Source organism: Pseudonaja textilis, chromosome 3 (genome assembly GCF_049901715.1).
Source record: "Pseudonaja textilis isolate UNSWEBS1 chromosome 3, rPseTex1.2, whole genome shotgun sequence".
Lineage (NCBI taxonomy): Eukaryota > Metazoa > Chordata > Lepidosauria > Squamata > Elapidae > Pseudonaja > Pseudonaja textilis.
This window is the reverse complement of record NC_141992.1, coordinates 9,563,915-9,579,593: the sequence shown is the minus strand read 5'-3', so window position 1 is coordinate 9,579,593 and position 15,679 is coordinate 9,563,915. Positions and strand designations below refer to the sequence as shown.

At 43.4% G+C, this 15,679-nt stretch overlaps 1 protein-coding gene across 1 annotated transcript in view; it reads left to right on the top strand.

Moving 5' to 3' along the window:
- The first annotated feature begins 1,286 nt into the window (after positions 1-1,286).
- Positions 1,287-15,679, top strand: part of NTSR1 (neurotensin receptor 1) — a 148,140-nt gene continuing 133,747 nt past the window's right edge. Inside the window, exon 1 of the mRNA XM_026697395.2 lies at positions 1,287-2,152. Coding sequence (XP_026553180.1) covers positions 1,454-2,152 — 699 coding nt within the window. The 5' untranslated portion in view covers positions 1,287-1,453. The remainder of the gene's footprint in view (positions 2,153-15,679) is intronic.

The window sequence follows — 15,679 nt, the reverse complement described above, 5'->3', positions numbered from 1 at the left end:
GTTCAGGAAAGCCGGAAATGGGTCCATTTCTGGCTTCCAGAGAGCCTCTGGAGGCTGCGAGGGCTGTTGTCACCCTCCCAGAGGCTTGTGGGAAGCCTCTGGAGCCTGGGGAGGGCAAAAGCACACACATCCCGCCGTGGTGCAGGAGGCTGACTAGGCTGCACTCACCATGGCCATGCCCACCCAGCAACTGGGCAAAGAACGCTTTGCTAAAAATTTTGAAGCCGACCCCTGTATCTATCTGTCATCTATCTAATAAACAGAGTCCAAAGACCCTGGGACATCCATGCCCACACAATGCCTTTGGTGGAAAGATGGCTGGCCAACAATATATAGAATACAGAATAACAGAGTTGGAAGAGACACCAGAGATCTTGTAGACCAACCCCCTTTGCAGGGGACCCATTTTAGACAGATGATTGTCCAGTGTCTTCTTAAAAGCCTCCAGTGTTTGAGCACCCTTAACATCTAAAGGCAAGCAATTCCACTGATTGATTGTTCTCACTGTCAGGAAATTTCTCCTTAGTTCTAGGTTGCTTCTCTCCTTGATTAGTTTCCACGCAATGCTTCTTTTCCTGCCTTCAGGTGCTTTGGAGAATAGCTTGACCCCGCTCTTCTTTGGGGCAGCCCCTCCAATATTTTACAAATGAACACATAGAATAAGTAAATATGCTCCCCATCTCACCATCGAGTGACTCTGGATGGCTTACAGCATCGAAATCCGCAGTGTAAAACAATTAGAAAATTAAAACATTTTTTTTTAAAAAAACTATAGGTTTGAAAAGTGAATAGATGTAAAATGAACATTACCGTATTAGGAAGAGGAGGGTGGGTGCAAAAGGCCAAACATTTAAACTGGGTGGAGATGGGATGGAGAAATAGGGGTAAATAAGGACCATATTTAGGGAAGAACTGTGTATGTCTTGTTTTGCAAATCGGACGGGTCTCCTTTACGTTCGTCCTTTGGAAAGAGGACAGGAAGCGCCTGACCTGTTAAAGCACATTACTGCAATTGCCATCTGGAAGGAATGGGAATTCGTGTCTTGCACAGAGAGCAAAGGGAGAGAGAGGAGGGTCGAGGGAAAGACACAGCCGCTGTTTTGCACAGCGAAGATGCACTCGCTCTGAGAAGCGGCTGCTTGCAGCTTTCTGGCCCTCGTCTCCACACGAGGGCTGCTTAAATCTCTTCCTCCCCTCCCTTGCACAGGCACGGAGAGACTGGTCTGCAGGCTCCTCCTCCTCTCTCCTATTAAAGCGAGTCAAGTTTCCTCTTAGGGTGCATAGTGGGAGGTGTTGTGTGGGGGGGGCTTTTTTTGGCTTCGCTCTGCCAGGCAGGAAAGTGGCAGTTGTATCTCCCACGCCATCTCCTGCTTGGAAAAAAACAAGCTTGGGTTGGAGACCCAAAAGAGCCACAGCATCTCTCCTTGGGGTGCAGGAGCTGGAGAGCCAAACCATGCATCTCAACACAACTTCTTCCTTCTACCAGCTGGGATACCTGATGAGCGAGTTTCACCTGCCGTCCTCCAATTCTGTCCTGCCCGCTGCAGCAGAGAACCTGTCCAACAGTTCGGGACTTAGGTCCATCCCACCCAACGAGGAGGATCTGGATGTGAACACAGACATCTACTCCAAGGTGATGGTGACCATCATCTACTTGGTGCTGTTCCTTCTGGGGACAGTGGGCAACTCCATCACTGCTTACACCCTGGTGAGGAAGAAGTCCCTGCAGAATCTCCAAAGCACGGTGCACTATCACCTGGCCAGCTTGGCATTCTCTGACCTGCTCATCTTCCTCCTCTGCATGCCCATCGAACTCTACAACTTCATCTGGGTGCACCACCCCTGGGCTTTCGGCAACGACGTCTGCAAGGGCTACTACTTTCTGAGGGATGCCTGCACCTACGCTACGTCTCTCAACATCGCCAGCCTCAGTGTGGAGAGGTACATGGCCATCTGTCACCCTTTCAAAGCCAAGAGCATCATGTCCAGGAGCCGGACCAAAAAATTCATCAGTTGCATTTGGGTGGCCTCTTTCCTGCTGGCCATCCCGATGATCTTAATCATGGGCGAGATCTACAGGATACCCCAAGATCCTGACTCGCTGGTCTGCACCCAGATTGTAGATGATTCCACGCTGAAGATTGCCATCCAGGTGAGTCTCTCTTCGCCTGCTTTTCTTTGAGCTTAGGGTGAGTAGCTTGTCTCCGTTGTGCCGGGGTCTAGCTATATTTAATGCCTACGGTTCGGAGATTAGTTAACAGCTTTAAAAAGAGAAAGAGAGAAGCAAATACAGGCAGAGAGTGGGGGCTTTTTTTTTTCTATAAATCCATAAGCTCTCCCTGGTCAGAACAGATGGCAGCAGATGCTTAAACACACATAGTGCCCTATGTTGTTTGACAGTTTGAAATTCGTGTGTGCAGCTGGTCCCCGAAGACTTGCGCCAGTTCACTAAACTTTGCAAAACAACCCTCTTCCATTTGTGTCAAGACTGTTTCACACAGTGGTGCATTCTTTTAGAAGAACATGCAGAGGGAGGGAGGGATGGAAGGTACGTGCACTGACAACACTTACTTCCAAACGGGTCAGTCCTACGGGAACAAAAACAAAGTGCCAAAGTCTAAGAGTGTCATTCGGTGTGTTACATGATTTGCAAAACCAGCTTTGCTGCTCTGTGTTGTCAGAAATACTGGAGGATGCAAACAGGGTAGAAGATGAGCTGCTTTGGTGAAATCAGAACTGGGAGCTGCACAAACTGGGCAACTGCCTACATTGTACAAACCAACCAAATTGCACTGATTTCCCTTATTTTTGCGTCACTCGTTTTGGGAACTTTGCCATATAATTTTGTACGTCTCTGCTCTTTGAAAGTGGTTGGATTTTTCACAACAACATGGGAAGAGAACAAAGGAAGGAAGGAAGGAAGGAAGGAAGGAAGGAAGGAAGGAAGGAAGGAAGGAAGGAAGGAAGGAAGGAAGGAAGGAAGGAGAGAGAGAGAGAGGAAGGGAGGGAGAAAGGATAGAGAGAAAGAAAAAGGATGGAAGAAGGGATGGAGGGAGGGAGGAGAGAGAGAGAGAGAGAGAAAGAAAGAAAGAAAGAAAGAAAGAAAGAAAGAAAGAAAGAAAGAAAGAAAGAAAGAAAGAAAGAGGGAGGAGAGAGAGAAAGAAAGGAAGGAAGGAAGGAAGGGAAGGAGGGACAGAGGGAGGAAGGAGAGAGAGAAAGAGAGAAAGAGAGAAAGAAAGAAAGAGAGAGAGAGAGAAAGAAAGAAAGAAAGAAAGAAAGAAAGAAAGAAAGAAAGAAAGAAAGAAAGAAAGAAAGAAAGGGAGGAGAGAGAGAAAGAAAGAAAGACATGAGGGAAGGAGCGGCGGAGGGAGGAAGGAGAGAGAGAAAGAGAGAAAGAAAGAAAGAAAGAAAGAGAGAGAGAGAGAGAGAGAGAGAGAGAAAGAAAGAAAGAAAGAAAGAAAGAAAGAAAGAAAGAAAGAAAGAAAGAAAGAAAGAAAGAAAGAACTGTACTCTACAAGGACCGACTGCTGACTTCAGTGCAAAACATTTTCCCCCCGTTCATTAAACCAACTCTCTAGCGATGGGATCCAAAAAAAATTCACAACATTTGCTGCTCCAAATTTAGAATTGCATGTTGCAATTGCTTTTTGAAAAAAATCCAAAGAGGATGAAGGGATTTTCATTTGCTAGGGCAGAATTGAGAAGCCTAAGCATTTTGCTTTATAGCCCTCTTAGCATGTAATTCATGACATTAAGAACTAGAAAGTGTTTCCACCACAAATCCATGCAATAATTTAAAAAGGCAGATTCTCTCCCCTAAATTTGTTTCACTACTCTACTCATTCTTCAGATGGAAGAATCCAGTTGAATCCAGTAGAACTTCTGAGAAGTCATGAATGCATAATGTTGTTTATCTCCAATTTCCCCTTTCTTCCACATAATCCCAAATATAGCATTTTCTGGAGGTAGCAACACTCTGTTATTTTACCCTCCTCCCTAGAAAAGTTGCTAAATAAAATGCTTCAATGTGAGTGTGATGGTTTTGAAATGATGCTGAGCAGCAAGTATCCATTGTTAAATATTTATCAACCTCCCTAATCAATAAATGCTCTGAACGGAAACCTCCAAACCAGAATGCTTACCTTATAATAGCAGAAATAGAAATAATTAACAATATACTATTATCAGATAGTCACCCACAAATTCCATGAGTTAAAGGCTGGCTAAAATAACATAGCTTTCTGGAATGCAGGCAGTGTTGGAAGCAGATATGCTTCTGAGATCCCACATTCTTCAAGGCGAGGATCTCTGTTGAGGAAGCTCGTCCTAAAAGAGAACTCTTAGTGGAATGGCAGAGTTGGAAGGGACCTTGGAGGTCTTCTAGTCCAGCCCCTTGCTCAAGCAGGAAATTCTATACCATTTCAGACAAATAGTTGTCTAATCTCTTCTTAAAAGTCTTACGGAGATTCTCAGTCATCCATTCTGTGAAGACATTTTGCCTCTCTCATCCATCTTCTTCTTCTTCTTCTTCTTCTTCTTCTTCTTCTTCTTCTTCTTCTTCTTCTTCTTCTTCTTCTTCTTCTTCTTCTTCTTCTTCTTCTTCTTCTTCTTCTTCTTCTTCTTCTTCTTCTTCTTCTTCTTCTTCTCCTCCTCCTCCTCCTTCTTCTCCTCCTCCTCCTCCTTCTCTTCCACCTCTTCCACCACCACCACCATCCTCCTCCTCCTCCTTCTTCATCTCCTCCTCCTCCTTTCCCCCTTCTTCTTCTCCTTCTTAAAAATCTCCAGCAATGGAGCACTCACAACTTCCAAAGGCAAGTTATTCCACCGGTTAATTGTCAGGAAATTTATATCCTGGTGCCTTGTTTCATGGAGCTTTACAAGTGAATATTTTGAGCCTAACTTGGAAACCGCCCAGTGACCAGTGTGGTGTCCTCAAAAACTGTTGTTCTGCATAAACTGATTGTCCAAACTAATAGTCATGTTGTCTGTTGGAGATTCTCAGTCATCCAGGTCACGGTTGTCCCAAAGGTGCTTTTTCAAGAGGCAACTGGACTTTCTTTGTTTTTCTTTGAAGACGTTTCGCTTCTCATCCATGAGCTGAAGAAGCTTCTTGGATGAGAAGTGAACTGTCTTCAAAGAAAAACCAGAAGTCCAGTTGCCTCTTTTAAAAAGCACCTTTGGGATAACAGTCATGTTGTTGCGTTCTGCACCAGCAGTACCTTCTCAGCATTCTGCTAAAGCCACTCTCCATGGAGCTGGTAGTAAGAGTCCTAATAGGAGGCAATCAAGATATGAGCCACGATTGCAGGAAAAATTGTAGGTTGCTGATTCGTGCCCCAGTTACAGCTTGGCCACGTTTTCACCTGTTGTTCTGGCAGGAGTTGCGAATCCAGAAGGGATTCCCAAAATCTCAGCTTTTTCAGCAGAAATGCAGGTAGTTCTTAACTTACGACCACAATTGAGCTTCAAATGTATGTTGTTAAGTGAGCAATTTGTTAAGTGAGTTTGGTCCCATTTTATGACTTTTTTTTTTGCCATGTTTCTTATATGGATCCCTGCAGTTGTTGAATTAGTAAGACGGTTATTAAATTGCCCCCGTTTTAAAATGTTTCTTGCTACATTTGTTAAATTAGTAACATGGTTGGTTGTTAAGTGAATCTGGTTTCCCCATTGAGTTTGCTTCTGAGAAGGTCACAAAACAAGGTCACACAACCCCGGGGACATTGCAACCACTGTAAATATGAGTCAGTTGTCCATGGGGATACTGCAATAGTCATAAGTGTGAACAACAGTTATAAGTCATTGTAACTTCAAATCGTCACTAAACGAGCTGTTGTAAGCCGAGGACCTGTGTAACCTTAAAAAGGCTGGGGTCAATCTGATTGAAAAGCCATGTTTATGGTTCACTGGCAGCAACTCTGTCTTGGTATGTTTTAATCTAAACCAGGAGTGTCAAATTTGATTTCATTGAGGGCCACAGTAGTCCCGTCTTAGGTATGAAAGCTGATTGGGTGACTTTGGACCAATCATCAGTCAGCTTTCATACCTCAGGTAGGATGGGATAAAAGCCAAATAAATAAATATTCACCAATTGATACGGATATTGTGATGACCCACAGCACAGCACAAAGGCAACACAGTCAAATAAGCAAGAAAAGTCCCTTTATTATCTCCAGTTTGGCCCCCAATGTCCTTTGGACATTGTTACCTTCGGCTGGAGAAAAACTCTCCCAGGAACAGCCTTTAAGTGGAGAAAATTCAGTCCAAAAACAAAGTACATACAAACTGTAAATAAAAATCCAAACAAACCACACTGCAGTAACTAACTTGACAGGGCAGGATAAAGAATTGCAGACTTGAAAGCCCAGCAAAACACACATAGTTGGGAAGATACCAGGAACCCAGATAAGCCATCAAGAGACCAGATAAACTCACGATTTGCTCCCAACAGCTTCCCTTTTTAAACACTGTTCCCAGCTGCAGCTAATGAAGGGAATCAGAGCCCTTTCCTCCCCCATAAGCCATGCAACCCACATTGTTCCCTTCTCCGTTCTTCCCTGCATACCCGAGGATGAGGAGGGGGTGGGCCTGGGTCTTCCTATGAACTCCCTCTTCCCTTCTCTTCCCTGCTCTGCCCAGCCGGACTTTGCCCTTCCCCAGTTTTTTCCACAGCCAATGGAGCCACACTCCCACTCCCTGTCAGCTGTTCAGCCGCCCCCTCCGAATCAGATTCCAACAGGGGCATGACAGACATTATACATAGGATGAGAAACCGACGGCCAATGATATGGATTTGTTTCACTTGCAAAACAGAAGGGAATACAGGATACTGATTTAAAAATATTTTAACGCCTGTCACATGCATACTAAGGTCAGTGGAAAGACTGACATTTTTAAATTAAAGAAAGGAGGTTTTTGGCTGAATATTGGGAAGAATTTTCTGACTGTAAAAGGCACTAAATAATGGCACAGTCTCTCGAAAGAGGAGGTAGATTTCTTTCATCAGAGGTTCATAAACTGAGCTGAATTGCCAGGAATGGTTTAGAGGCTTCCTGCATTGAACAGCAAATTGGGCTAGATCCCCTTACGATCCCTTCCATCTCGTATACAGGTAATCCTCAATTTACGATCGCAACTGAGCCAAACACTTCTGTTGCTAAGTGAGACAGTTGTTAAGTGAGTTTTGTGATCTTTCTTGCCACAGTTGTTCAGTGAATCCAGTGGTGGGATTCAGCCAGTTCGCACCACTTCGGGAGAACCGGTTCTTAATGTTCTGACCAGTCTGGTGAACTGGTTGTTGGAAGAAATCATCAGGGCAGAGAACCCTAATTATTGGAATCCCACCACTGAGTGAATCACTGAGGTTGTAATACAGTTGTTAAGTGAATCCAGTTTCCCCATTAATTTTGCTTGTCACATCAGATGATCAAATGACCCCAGGACACAGCAACCATCATAAATATGAGTCAGTTGCCAAACATTTGAATGTTGATCATGCGACTATAGGGGATGCTGCAACGGTCGTGTGAAAAACCATCATAAGACACTTTTTCCAGTCCCGTTGTAATTTTGAACAGTCACTAAATGAACTGTCATACTTCAAGGACTACCTGTATTCTACAATTAAGGAAAAATCTGCGCAAAAATAATGCCCACCTTTGATTTAGAGGTGTACAAAACAACCAGGAAACCTTGCTTGCAAAAAGAGTCAGTCTGCAAAATTAGAAGCAATGATCTGCATGTTTGAACACAGGCAGACAAAATATAGCCTCCTTTTCTGCGAGAGAAGAAAAACTAAGCTTTGCATTTGCCACAATTATATAAGACCTCAGATTGATAGCAGGCCTGAGATAAAATGCCACGTGTCAGCTAAAATGATTTCCTAAGAATAACGAAATATTTGTTATTTGCTGTGCTAGGGCAATATTGTAATATGCATGTGCTAAGTAGATAGTTTCAGTAGTTATTTTTGACTAGGAATATTAAAGATGTTTTGGGAAAAATAGGGAACTGAAAGTAGCAGGTGGCTGAGGATTTCAGGTGTGCTCGCATGTATGTGCAAACTGACAGTCAGCATGAGAGAACAGTATGAAGGGACGTGGTGGCTCAGTGGCTAAGTCGCTGAGCTTGTCGATCAGAATGGCTGGCAGTTCAGCAGTTCGAATCCCTAGTGCTGCATAACGGAGGGAGCTCCCATTATTTGTCTCAGCTTTTGCCAACCTAGCAGTTCAAAAGCATGTAAAAAATGCAAGTAGAAAAATAGGGATCCCTTTGGTGGGAAGGTAACAGTGCTCCGTGCACCTTCAGCATTTAGTCACGCCGGCCACATGATTACAGAGACGTCTTTGGACAGCGCTGGCTGTTCGGCTTTGTAATGGAGATGAGCACCGCGTCCTAGAGTTGGAAATGACTAGCACGTATGTGCGAGGGAAACCTTTACCTTATGAGAGAAGAAGGAAGTAACTGCAATAAAATTCCATTTACTGAAGGACTGTCAGAAGAAAAGGATAGAAGAAGGAGATGGGTTTCAGATCAGGGAACTGGCCATAGCTATTCCTCGCTGGACCTAGGTATTGTCTCTGGACCTCGTTGCAATGGGTTATGGATGTAAGCAATGTTACGATGGCTATTCATGTTTCAAATTGCTCATGAAAAAAAAACCTCTGATTCTTAAAGTAAGAATTGTTTTATTGTATTACTGTCTGTTGTTTCTTTATTTTTATGACACTTCAAAGGAAGATAATTTCAGATATGAGTTTTGCAAAAAAAACAGGTAGTTTCACCCTTTCCCAAAGAAAGCTGCAGAGAGATGAAATGCTCGGATCCATTTTCTATCATCTCGTAAGGCAAATTGGCCAGCCTAGACGATGAGTGGCATAATAGCCTTGTTATCCAGGTGCATGGAAAGTGATCTTTAATGAAACCAGATTATTGGTTGAAATAATTCGGTACTGATTCAGTTGCAGAAATCAGGAGATTATCTCCGAGAGATAGAGATAATTCACAGCATTTCACGGGGGAACAGTCCTTGTTCAAAGCATAGATTCGACTTTCTGTTATCTTCTTAAATATAAAAAAGCTCCCCTGAATTCGAGGCAGAGTCGGGATGACTTGATGGAGCTGAGCATTTACTGGCCAGATGCCCTTCCTGACACCATGTGGAGTTCACAGCAAATATTCATTCTTTGTTATTTTCTTAAATCAGGAGTCTCCAACCTCCAGTCTGTGGAGCAGCACCAGGCCCCAGCTTGCCAGAAACTGGGCTGAGCAAACAAACAATGTCTCATCCACAGAAAAACATGTGGTGGAATTCAAATTTTTTTACTACCGGTTCTGTGGGTGTGGTTGGTAGGCATGGCAGGGGAAGGATACTGCAAAATCCCATTCCCTCCCCACCCCACTAACCTGCTTTCCAGCTCTGTTCTCCTGTGCAGGGCAACAAAAGAAGACCCAGCTGATCAGCTGGGACTCAGGGGTGGTGGGACAGATAATAGATGGAAACGAGACCAGTCAGAGGTGGTATTTGCCGGTTCTCTGAACTACTCAAAATTTCCACTACTGGTTCTCCAGAACTGGTCAGAACCTGCTGAATATCACCTCTGCGCAGAATGCAGGCAACATGAGAAACTACACCTCCTCCAGTCCGTGGAAAAACCTCTCTTCATGGAAGTGATCCCTGGTGCCCAAAAGGTTGGGGTCCACTGTCTAAAATGATGGGGATTAAATTTAGAAGCCCCCTCTCTTTTAATGAAGATTGGGGTTAAAACCCATCAAAGCCAATTTTCCAATTCCAATATCATCAATGGTGGATATTATTTCTTTATCCCATATAAAAACCATTCAAATATTTTGGGGTGGTATCCGGATTAGACACATATAGTACAAAGATCAGCTGTGGGATCCTTGGTGCTCTCTAAACCTGGTTGTTTTCCTGCAGACATTTCATTACCCAACTAGGTTACATCATCAGTGCTAGAAGCAAGCGGGGATTGCTTTCTGTTTATAGACAAGTGGCTTCTTCATTAGACTGTGTTTACAGTAAGGGCATATATAAACAAGGAGAAACCCCGCTCCCTACTAGCACTGACGGTGTTACCCAGTTGGGTCATTAAATGTCTGCAAGGAAACCACCAAGCTCAGAGACCACCAAGGACCCCACAGTCCAGTCCTGAGCTACAAATATTTTCTATAAGAATTATAAATAGGAACAAGGAGATCCATCAAAGGGACAACAAACACAACAAAATCAGCCACATAGTAGGCTCACATCATACCTGGGGATATAAACAGATTGCAAGGCTCATTTAAAACAGAGTAGGGTTGGAGCTGTTAGGATTTTTGAAGGATGCTATTCCACAGGGCAATTGTCTGAGAGAAAAGGCGTATCTCTTGGGTCATACAAATGGCGTTGAGTAGGGTAGGGTAGGGTAGGGTAGGGTAGGGTAGGGTAGGGTAGAATAGAGTAGAATAGAATAGAATAGAATAGAATAGAATAGAATAAAAATAAGAATAAGAATAGGAATAGGAACAGGAACAGGAACAGGAACAGGAACAAGAACAAGAACAAGAACAAGAGTAGAATAGAATAGAATAGAATAGAATAGAATAGAATAGAATAGAATAGAATAGAATAGAATAGGGTAGGTTAGGTTGGGGTAGGGTAGAGTAGAGTAGGAATAGGAATAGGAATAGGAATAGGAATAGGAATAGGAATAGAATAGAATAGAATAGAATAGAATAGAATAGAATAGAATAGGAATAGGAATAGGAATAGGAATAGGGTAGGGTAGGGTAGAGTAGAGTAGAGTAGAGTAGAGTAGAGTAGAGTAGAGTAGAGTAGAGTAGGAATAGGAATAGGAATAGGAATAGGAATAAGAATAGAATAGAATAGAATAGAATAGAATAGAATAGAATAGAATAGAATAGAATAGAATAGAATAGAATAGAATAGAATAGAATAGAATATGAAAGGACCTTGGAGATCTTCTAGTCCAACCCCTTGCTCCATCAGGAGACCTCACACAATTTCAGACAAATGGCTTTCCAGTCTTTTTTTTTTTTTTCAAAACCTCCAGTGTTGGATCATCCACAACTTTTGGAGGCAAGTCATTCCACCTAATTGTTCTTGCTGTCAGGAAATTTCTCCTTCTTTCTAAGTTGCTTCTCTCCTTGATTAGTTTGTATCCATTGTGTCTTGTCCTGCCTTCAGGTGCTTTTTGGACCTTCAAATGGGTCCTGAAGTATACTGGACTCCATCTGGGATAGAGGTGGCAGCCTGTTCCTTTACAATCACACCAACTCCTGGAAAACTTTCAAAAATCCTTTGCAAACCAACTTCAGGTAGTCTTCAACTTACATCCATCTGTTTAGGGACTGTTCGAAGTTACAAAGTCACTGAAAAAAGGTATCTTATGACCATTTTTTTTTCACGTTTATGGCCACTGAAGCATCCCCATGGTCACATGATCAGAATTTAGGCGCTTGGAAACCGACTCATCATTGTGATGGTTGTGTCAGCGTTCCAGAAAACCTCCACTCCAACAAATAATTCCGAGACAGACATCTTCTCAAAAGTTCTGATTTATTTGGAAATAAACTAGCACATCTGGGGAATCCCAAATCTGAAAGTTCCGGGCTTCCTTGCAATAAGTAAAAACTACAAATCCATCCCCTGCATCCATCATCACATCACGTGGCCCAATCACTATCCGATCCATCTTGAGACATGCCCTCACCCAGGTGCAGAAATAACATGACCTTGACTTAGAAGAAGAATGTTATTATGTCTAATCACATAGACACCAAGAACTTTCCCCCTCCCATTTTCCCAGGCTTAAGAATGTGGCAGTGAGGAAGGACGAGATTCTAATATGGCTTCCAAAACTGACAGGTTGGTTGTTCTAGGTTCATGGATCAACTTGTATACCCTTCTGACCATAGGGAAGCCAGATTCACTGAACAACCGTGTTACTAACTTAACAACTGCAGTGATTCACTTAACAGCTGTGGCAAGGAAGGAGGGCTGTACAATGGGGGAAAACTCACGCCACCATTGTCTCGCTTAGCAGTGGAAATTTTGGGCTCGATTGTGGCTGTAAAAGTTCAGGACGTTTGTACTAAGACTCAGAAAGAAAACAGGTTAGGTTTTAGCCTTGACCAGTATAAACAATCGGAATGGAGTTATTTCAAGAAGGATATTGTTGATGTATTTCCTGCAGTTAAGTGTCTTTAGTCTGGCCTTTGAATGAACCAGCAAAACAGGAAGCTGCAGCATCCTTCTTTCAAATGCTCCAATTAGCCCCACCCCAATAAATATAATCTCAGGCCATTTAGGCCAAGTCAATTTGATTGAAAATGGCTGCACAAGTGCAGTCTAAATTAATTATATGTCCACTGATTAAGAGCAGCTAAGGTCTGCTCTGTTGATTTAAAACAGACCTACCTCTTCCTCCTCCCAAGTCTTGGGCAAAGGAACTTATGGTGGAACACACCTTGAGCTATTTATACAAATAAAGGCAGGAAAGAGAGAGAGAGAGAGAGATAGGCAGGGAGGCAGGCAGATAGACAGCAAGCTAGATAGCTAGATAGTTAGATAGCTAGACAGAAGACAGACCAACCAACTGGTAGCTAATTTTATGGCTGGTTTGGTGAATTGGCAAATCCCACCCTGTCTGGCCCTGTCCATGCTGCCCCTCCCAGGAGTCCTCATGCGACCTATTTTGGATCTCAAGTAACTTCAGGGTCCACATGGAGCCTCGGGGAGGATGAAAAACAGGCCTCCCGCAGCAGTGGTGGGATTCAAATTGTTTTACTACCAGTTCTGCGGGCGTGGCTTGGTGGGCGTGGCAGGGGAAGGAGACTGTAAAATCTCCAATCAGAGGCGGTATTTGCAGGTTCTCCAGACTACTCAAAATTTCCGCTACCGGTTCTCCAGAACTGGTCAGAACCTGCTGAAGACCACCTCTGTCCCGGAGGCTCCTAAAGACCATAAAAAGCCCTGTTTCCAGCCTCCAGAGAGCCTCCGGAGCCTGGGGAAACCATTTTCACCTCCCGGAGGCTTGAGGAAAGCCTCCAGAGCCCGGGGAAGACAAAAATGCCACCACCACCACCACCTACTGCCGTGGTCCAAGAGACTGACTAGGCCATGCCCACCTAGCAACTGGGCAGAGAACCGGTTGCTAAAATTTTGAAGCCCACCCTTGATGAGAGAGAGAGAGAGAGATTAACAAACGAATAAATGAATAAATAAAATAAGTGGTCCTAGGTAACATTGTAGGAAGAGAGCTGTATTAGCCTACGTGCCTGTCCGTATGTGCCTGTCCTGGCCACCGGGCTGCTTCTTTCTGCTTCATTTCTTCTTCTGCTTTTGGCTGCATGCAAGGAAAGCAGCAAACGTTTTCCTTTCTCTCCCCCAAACTCCTCCAAAAATGAGTCTTTGCCAGCACAGTCTCTTGGAGCAGGATGCCTTTGCACCGGCAAAGACTCATTTCTGGAGGAGTTTGGGGGAGAGAAAGAAAGACTTCTGCTGTTTCTGCTGCTTTCTTTGCATGATGCCAAAAGTCTCTCTCTCTCTCTGAGAACGGAGCTGGAGACAGTATCCTGCAATCCCAAATAAAGAATAATCAATGGTAGGAAAACGGGGTGGGAAATTTTCCTGCAGATTTTTTGGGGATTTTCCCAGGGTCTCTGGTCCGTGGGATTTAAAATTATGAGTTTGTTGGTCTCTGAGGTCCAAAAGGTTGGTGACCCCTGCAATAAACTGAACACGTTTAATGAATTAATTTCAAACTCAAGTTCGAAGAAAAGCATGCCTCCATTGATGTGCTCTTACTGGATATTCCAGTTGTTTATGCCATTAATTATAAATATCCATGGTTTTGATGTTCAATATACAGTATTTTAAGCTTGCAATATCAGCTCGATTTGATTTCAAAAGCAGAGCTATCAAAACACGTTTAAGGTGATTATACAGACTTACAACCATTCATTTAGTGACTGTTGGAAGTTACAAGGGCCCTGAAAAAAGTGACTGGTGACCATTTTTCACACTTATGACTGTTGCAGCATCTCCATTTGTCCTCCGATCCAAACTCAGACACTTAGCAACTGGCATGTACTTATGACCGTTGCAATGTCCCGGGGCCATGTGATCACCTTTTGTAACCTTCTAACAAGGAAGGTCAATGAGGAAGCAAGATTCACTTAAGAGCCATGTTATTAACTTACCAACTGCAGCGATTCACTTAACAACGGTGGCAAGAAAGGTCGCAAAATGGGGCAAAACTCACTTAACAGCTGTCTCGTTTGGAAAGTTTGGGCTCATTTGTGGTCATAAGTCAAGGACCACCTGTATGATGCAGAACTTATAGCTCCCTATAGGGTTACATTGGCCAGACTTCAGAGCTTGAATCTTGTGTCCAGTTTTGGTCACCACAACGTAAGAAGAATACTGAGGAACTGTAAAGGACGCAGAGAAGTCGAAAATGGGGGCGAGAGTCTTGAAGGCTAAGTCTGATGAAGAAGGTTGATTAAAATGACTTGGTACATTTAGCCTGCGGAAGAAAAGATTAAGGGGAGGCAGACTTCCAATTAAGGAAGGTTTGTCTCAGGAAAAAGTGTGTGAATTTATTCTCTGTAGCGCCTGAGGGTATGACAAGAATTGTATCACAGAGAGATCCAACTCAAAATAAGGAGGAATTTCCTGCCTATGAGAGCTACTTAAGCTATTAAGCACCAGTTTTTCTGGTGGTCTAAAGAGAGTCTCAGTCATCCAGCTGATGGTTGTCTCAAAAGGTGCTTTTTCAAGAGGCAGTTGGACATTCTTTGTTTTTTCCTTGAAGACGTTTTGCTTCTCATCCAAGAAGCTTCTTCAGTTCTGACTGAATGGAGGGGGGGTGTAGGGATTTATATTCCTTGCAGTCATCTGATCATTGGCCACTCTTTCTGAGAGTTGCTGAGGCTTTATCTGTGCCCTCAGGGTCACCTAAATAGTATCAATGGGTGTGGAACCTTTTGGGAATTGCTGAAACGACTGTGTTTCCAAGGAGTTATGGATGGTCCACCACTTGTACTGTTGTGAGAAACAATCCAATCCTATGGGTAGATATTTAGACATAGACATGGATATAGAATAACAGAGTGGGACCTTGGAGATCATCTAGTCCAATCCCCTGCTCAAGCAGGAAACACTATACCATGTTTTCTTGGTGGCATCACTCAATCTTTGCAATGCCCTAACAACAGATCTTAAGAACGTTGCCTACTTTGACTGTTCTGCAGGATGTTTAAATGCTGCTAAGGCTGCCTGGGTTAATTAGATCAGCTCTAAGTATGTAATTAGCATGTTCCTTCCGACTATTAATCACTTTGAGCCCTTTGCTCAAGTGGGAAGTCTATAACTGGACAGGTGAATAAAGAAATATTGTCGCCGAAGTACTGGCAAATTAGTGCTCCATTTTAAATTATAGGCTTGACTAAATTTACAAATAAATCACCTCCCTCTCCCCCACAAAGTAATGTGCTTTTTTTTAAGGAGATTAATTTTGGTTTTGCCCATAAGCAGGATACTGTCCAATCAGTCTGTATTATTATCCCACCACTGTGATTCTCATGCCTCCCGCACAAATGAGCACTAATAAATGCTTTTCCGTGCTTTGAGGGGATCCTTCCCAGCTGCATG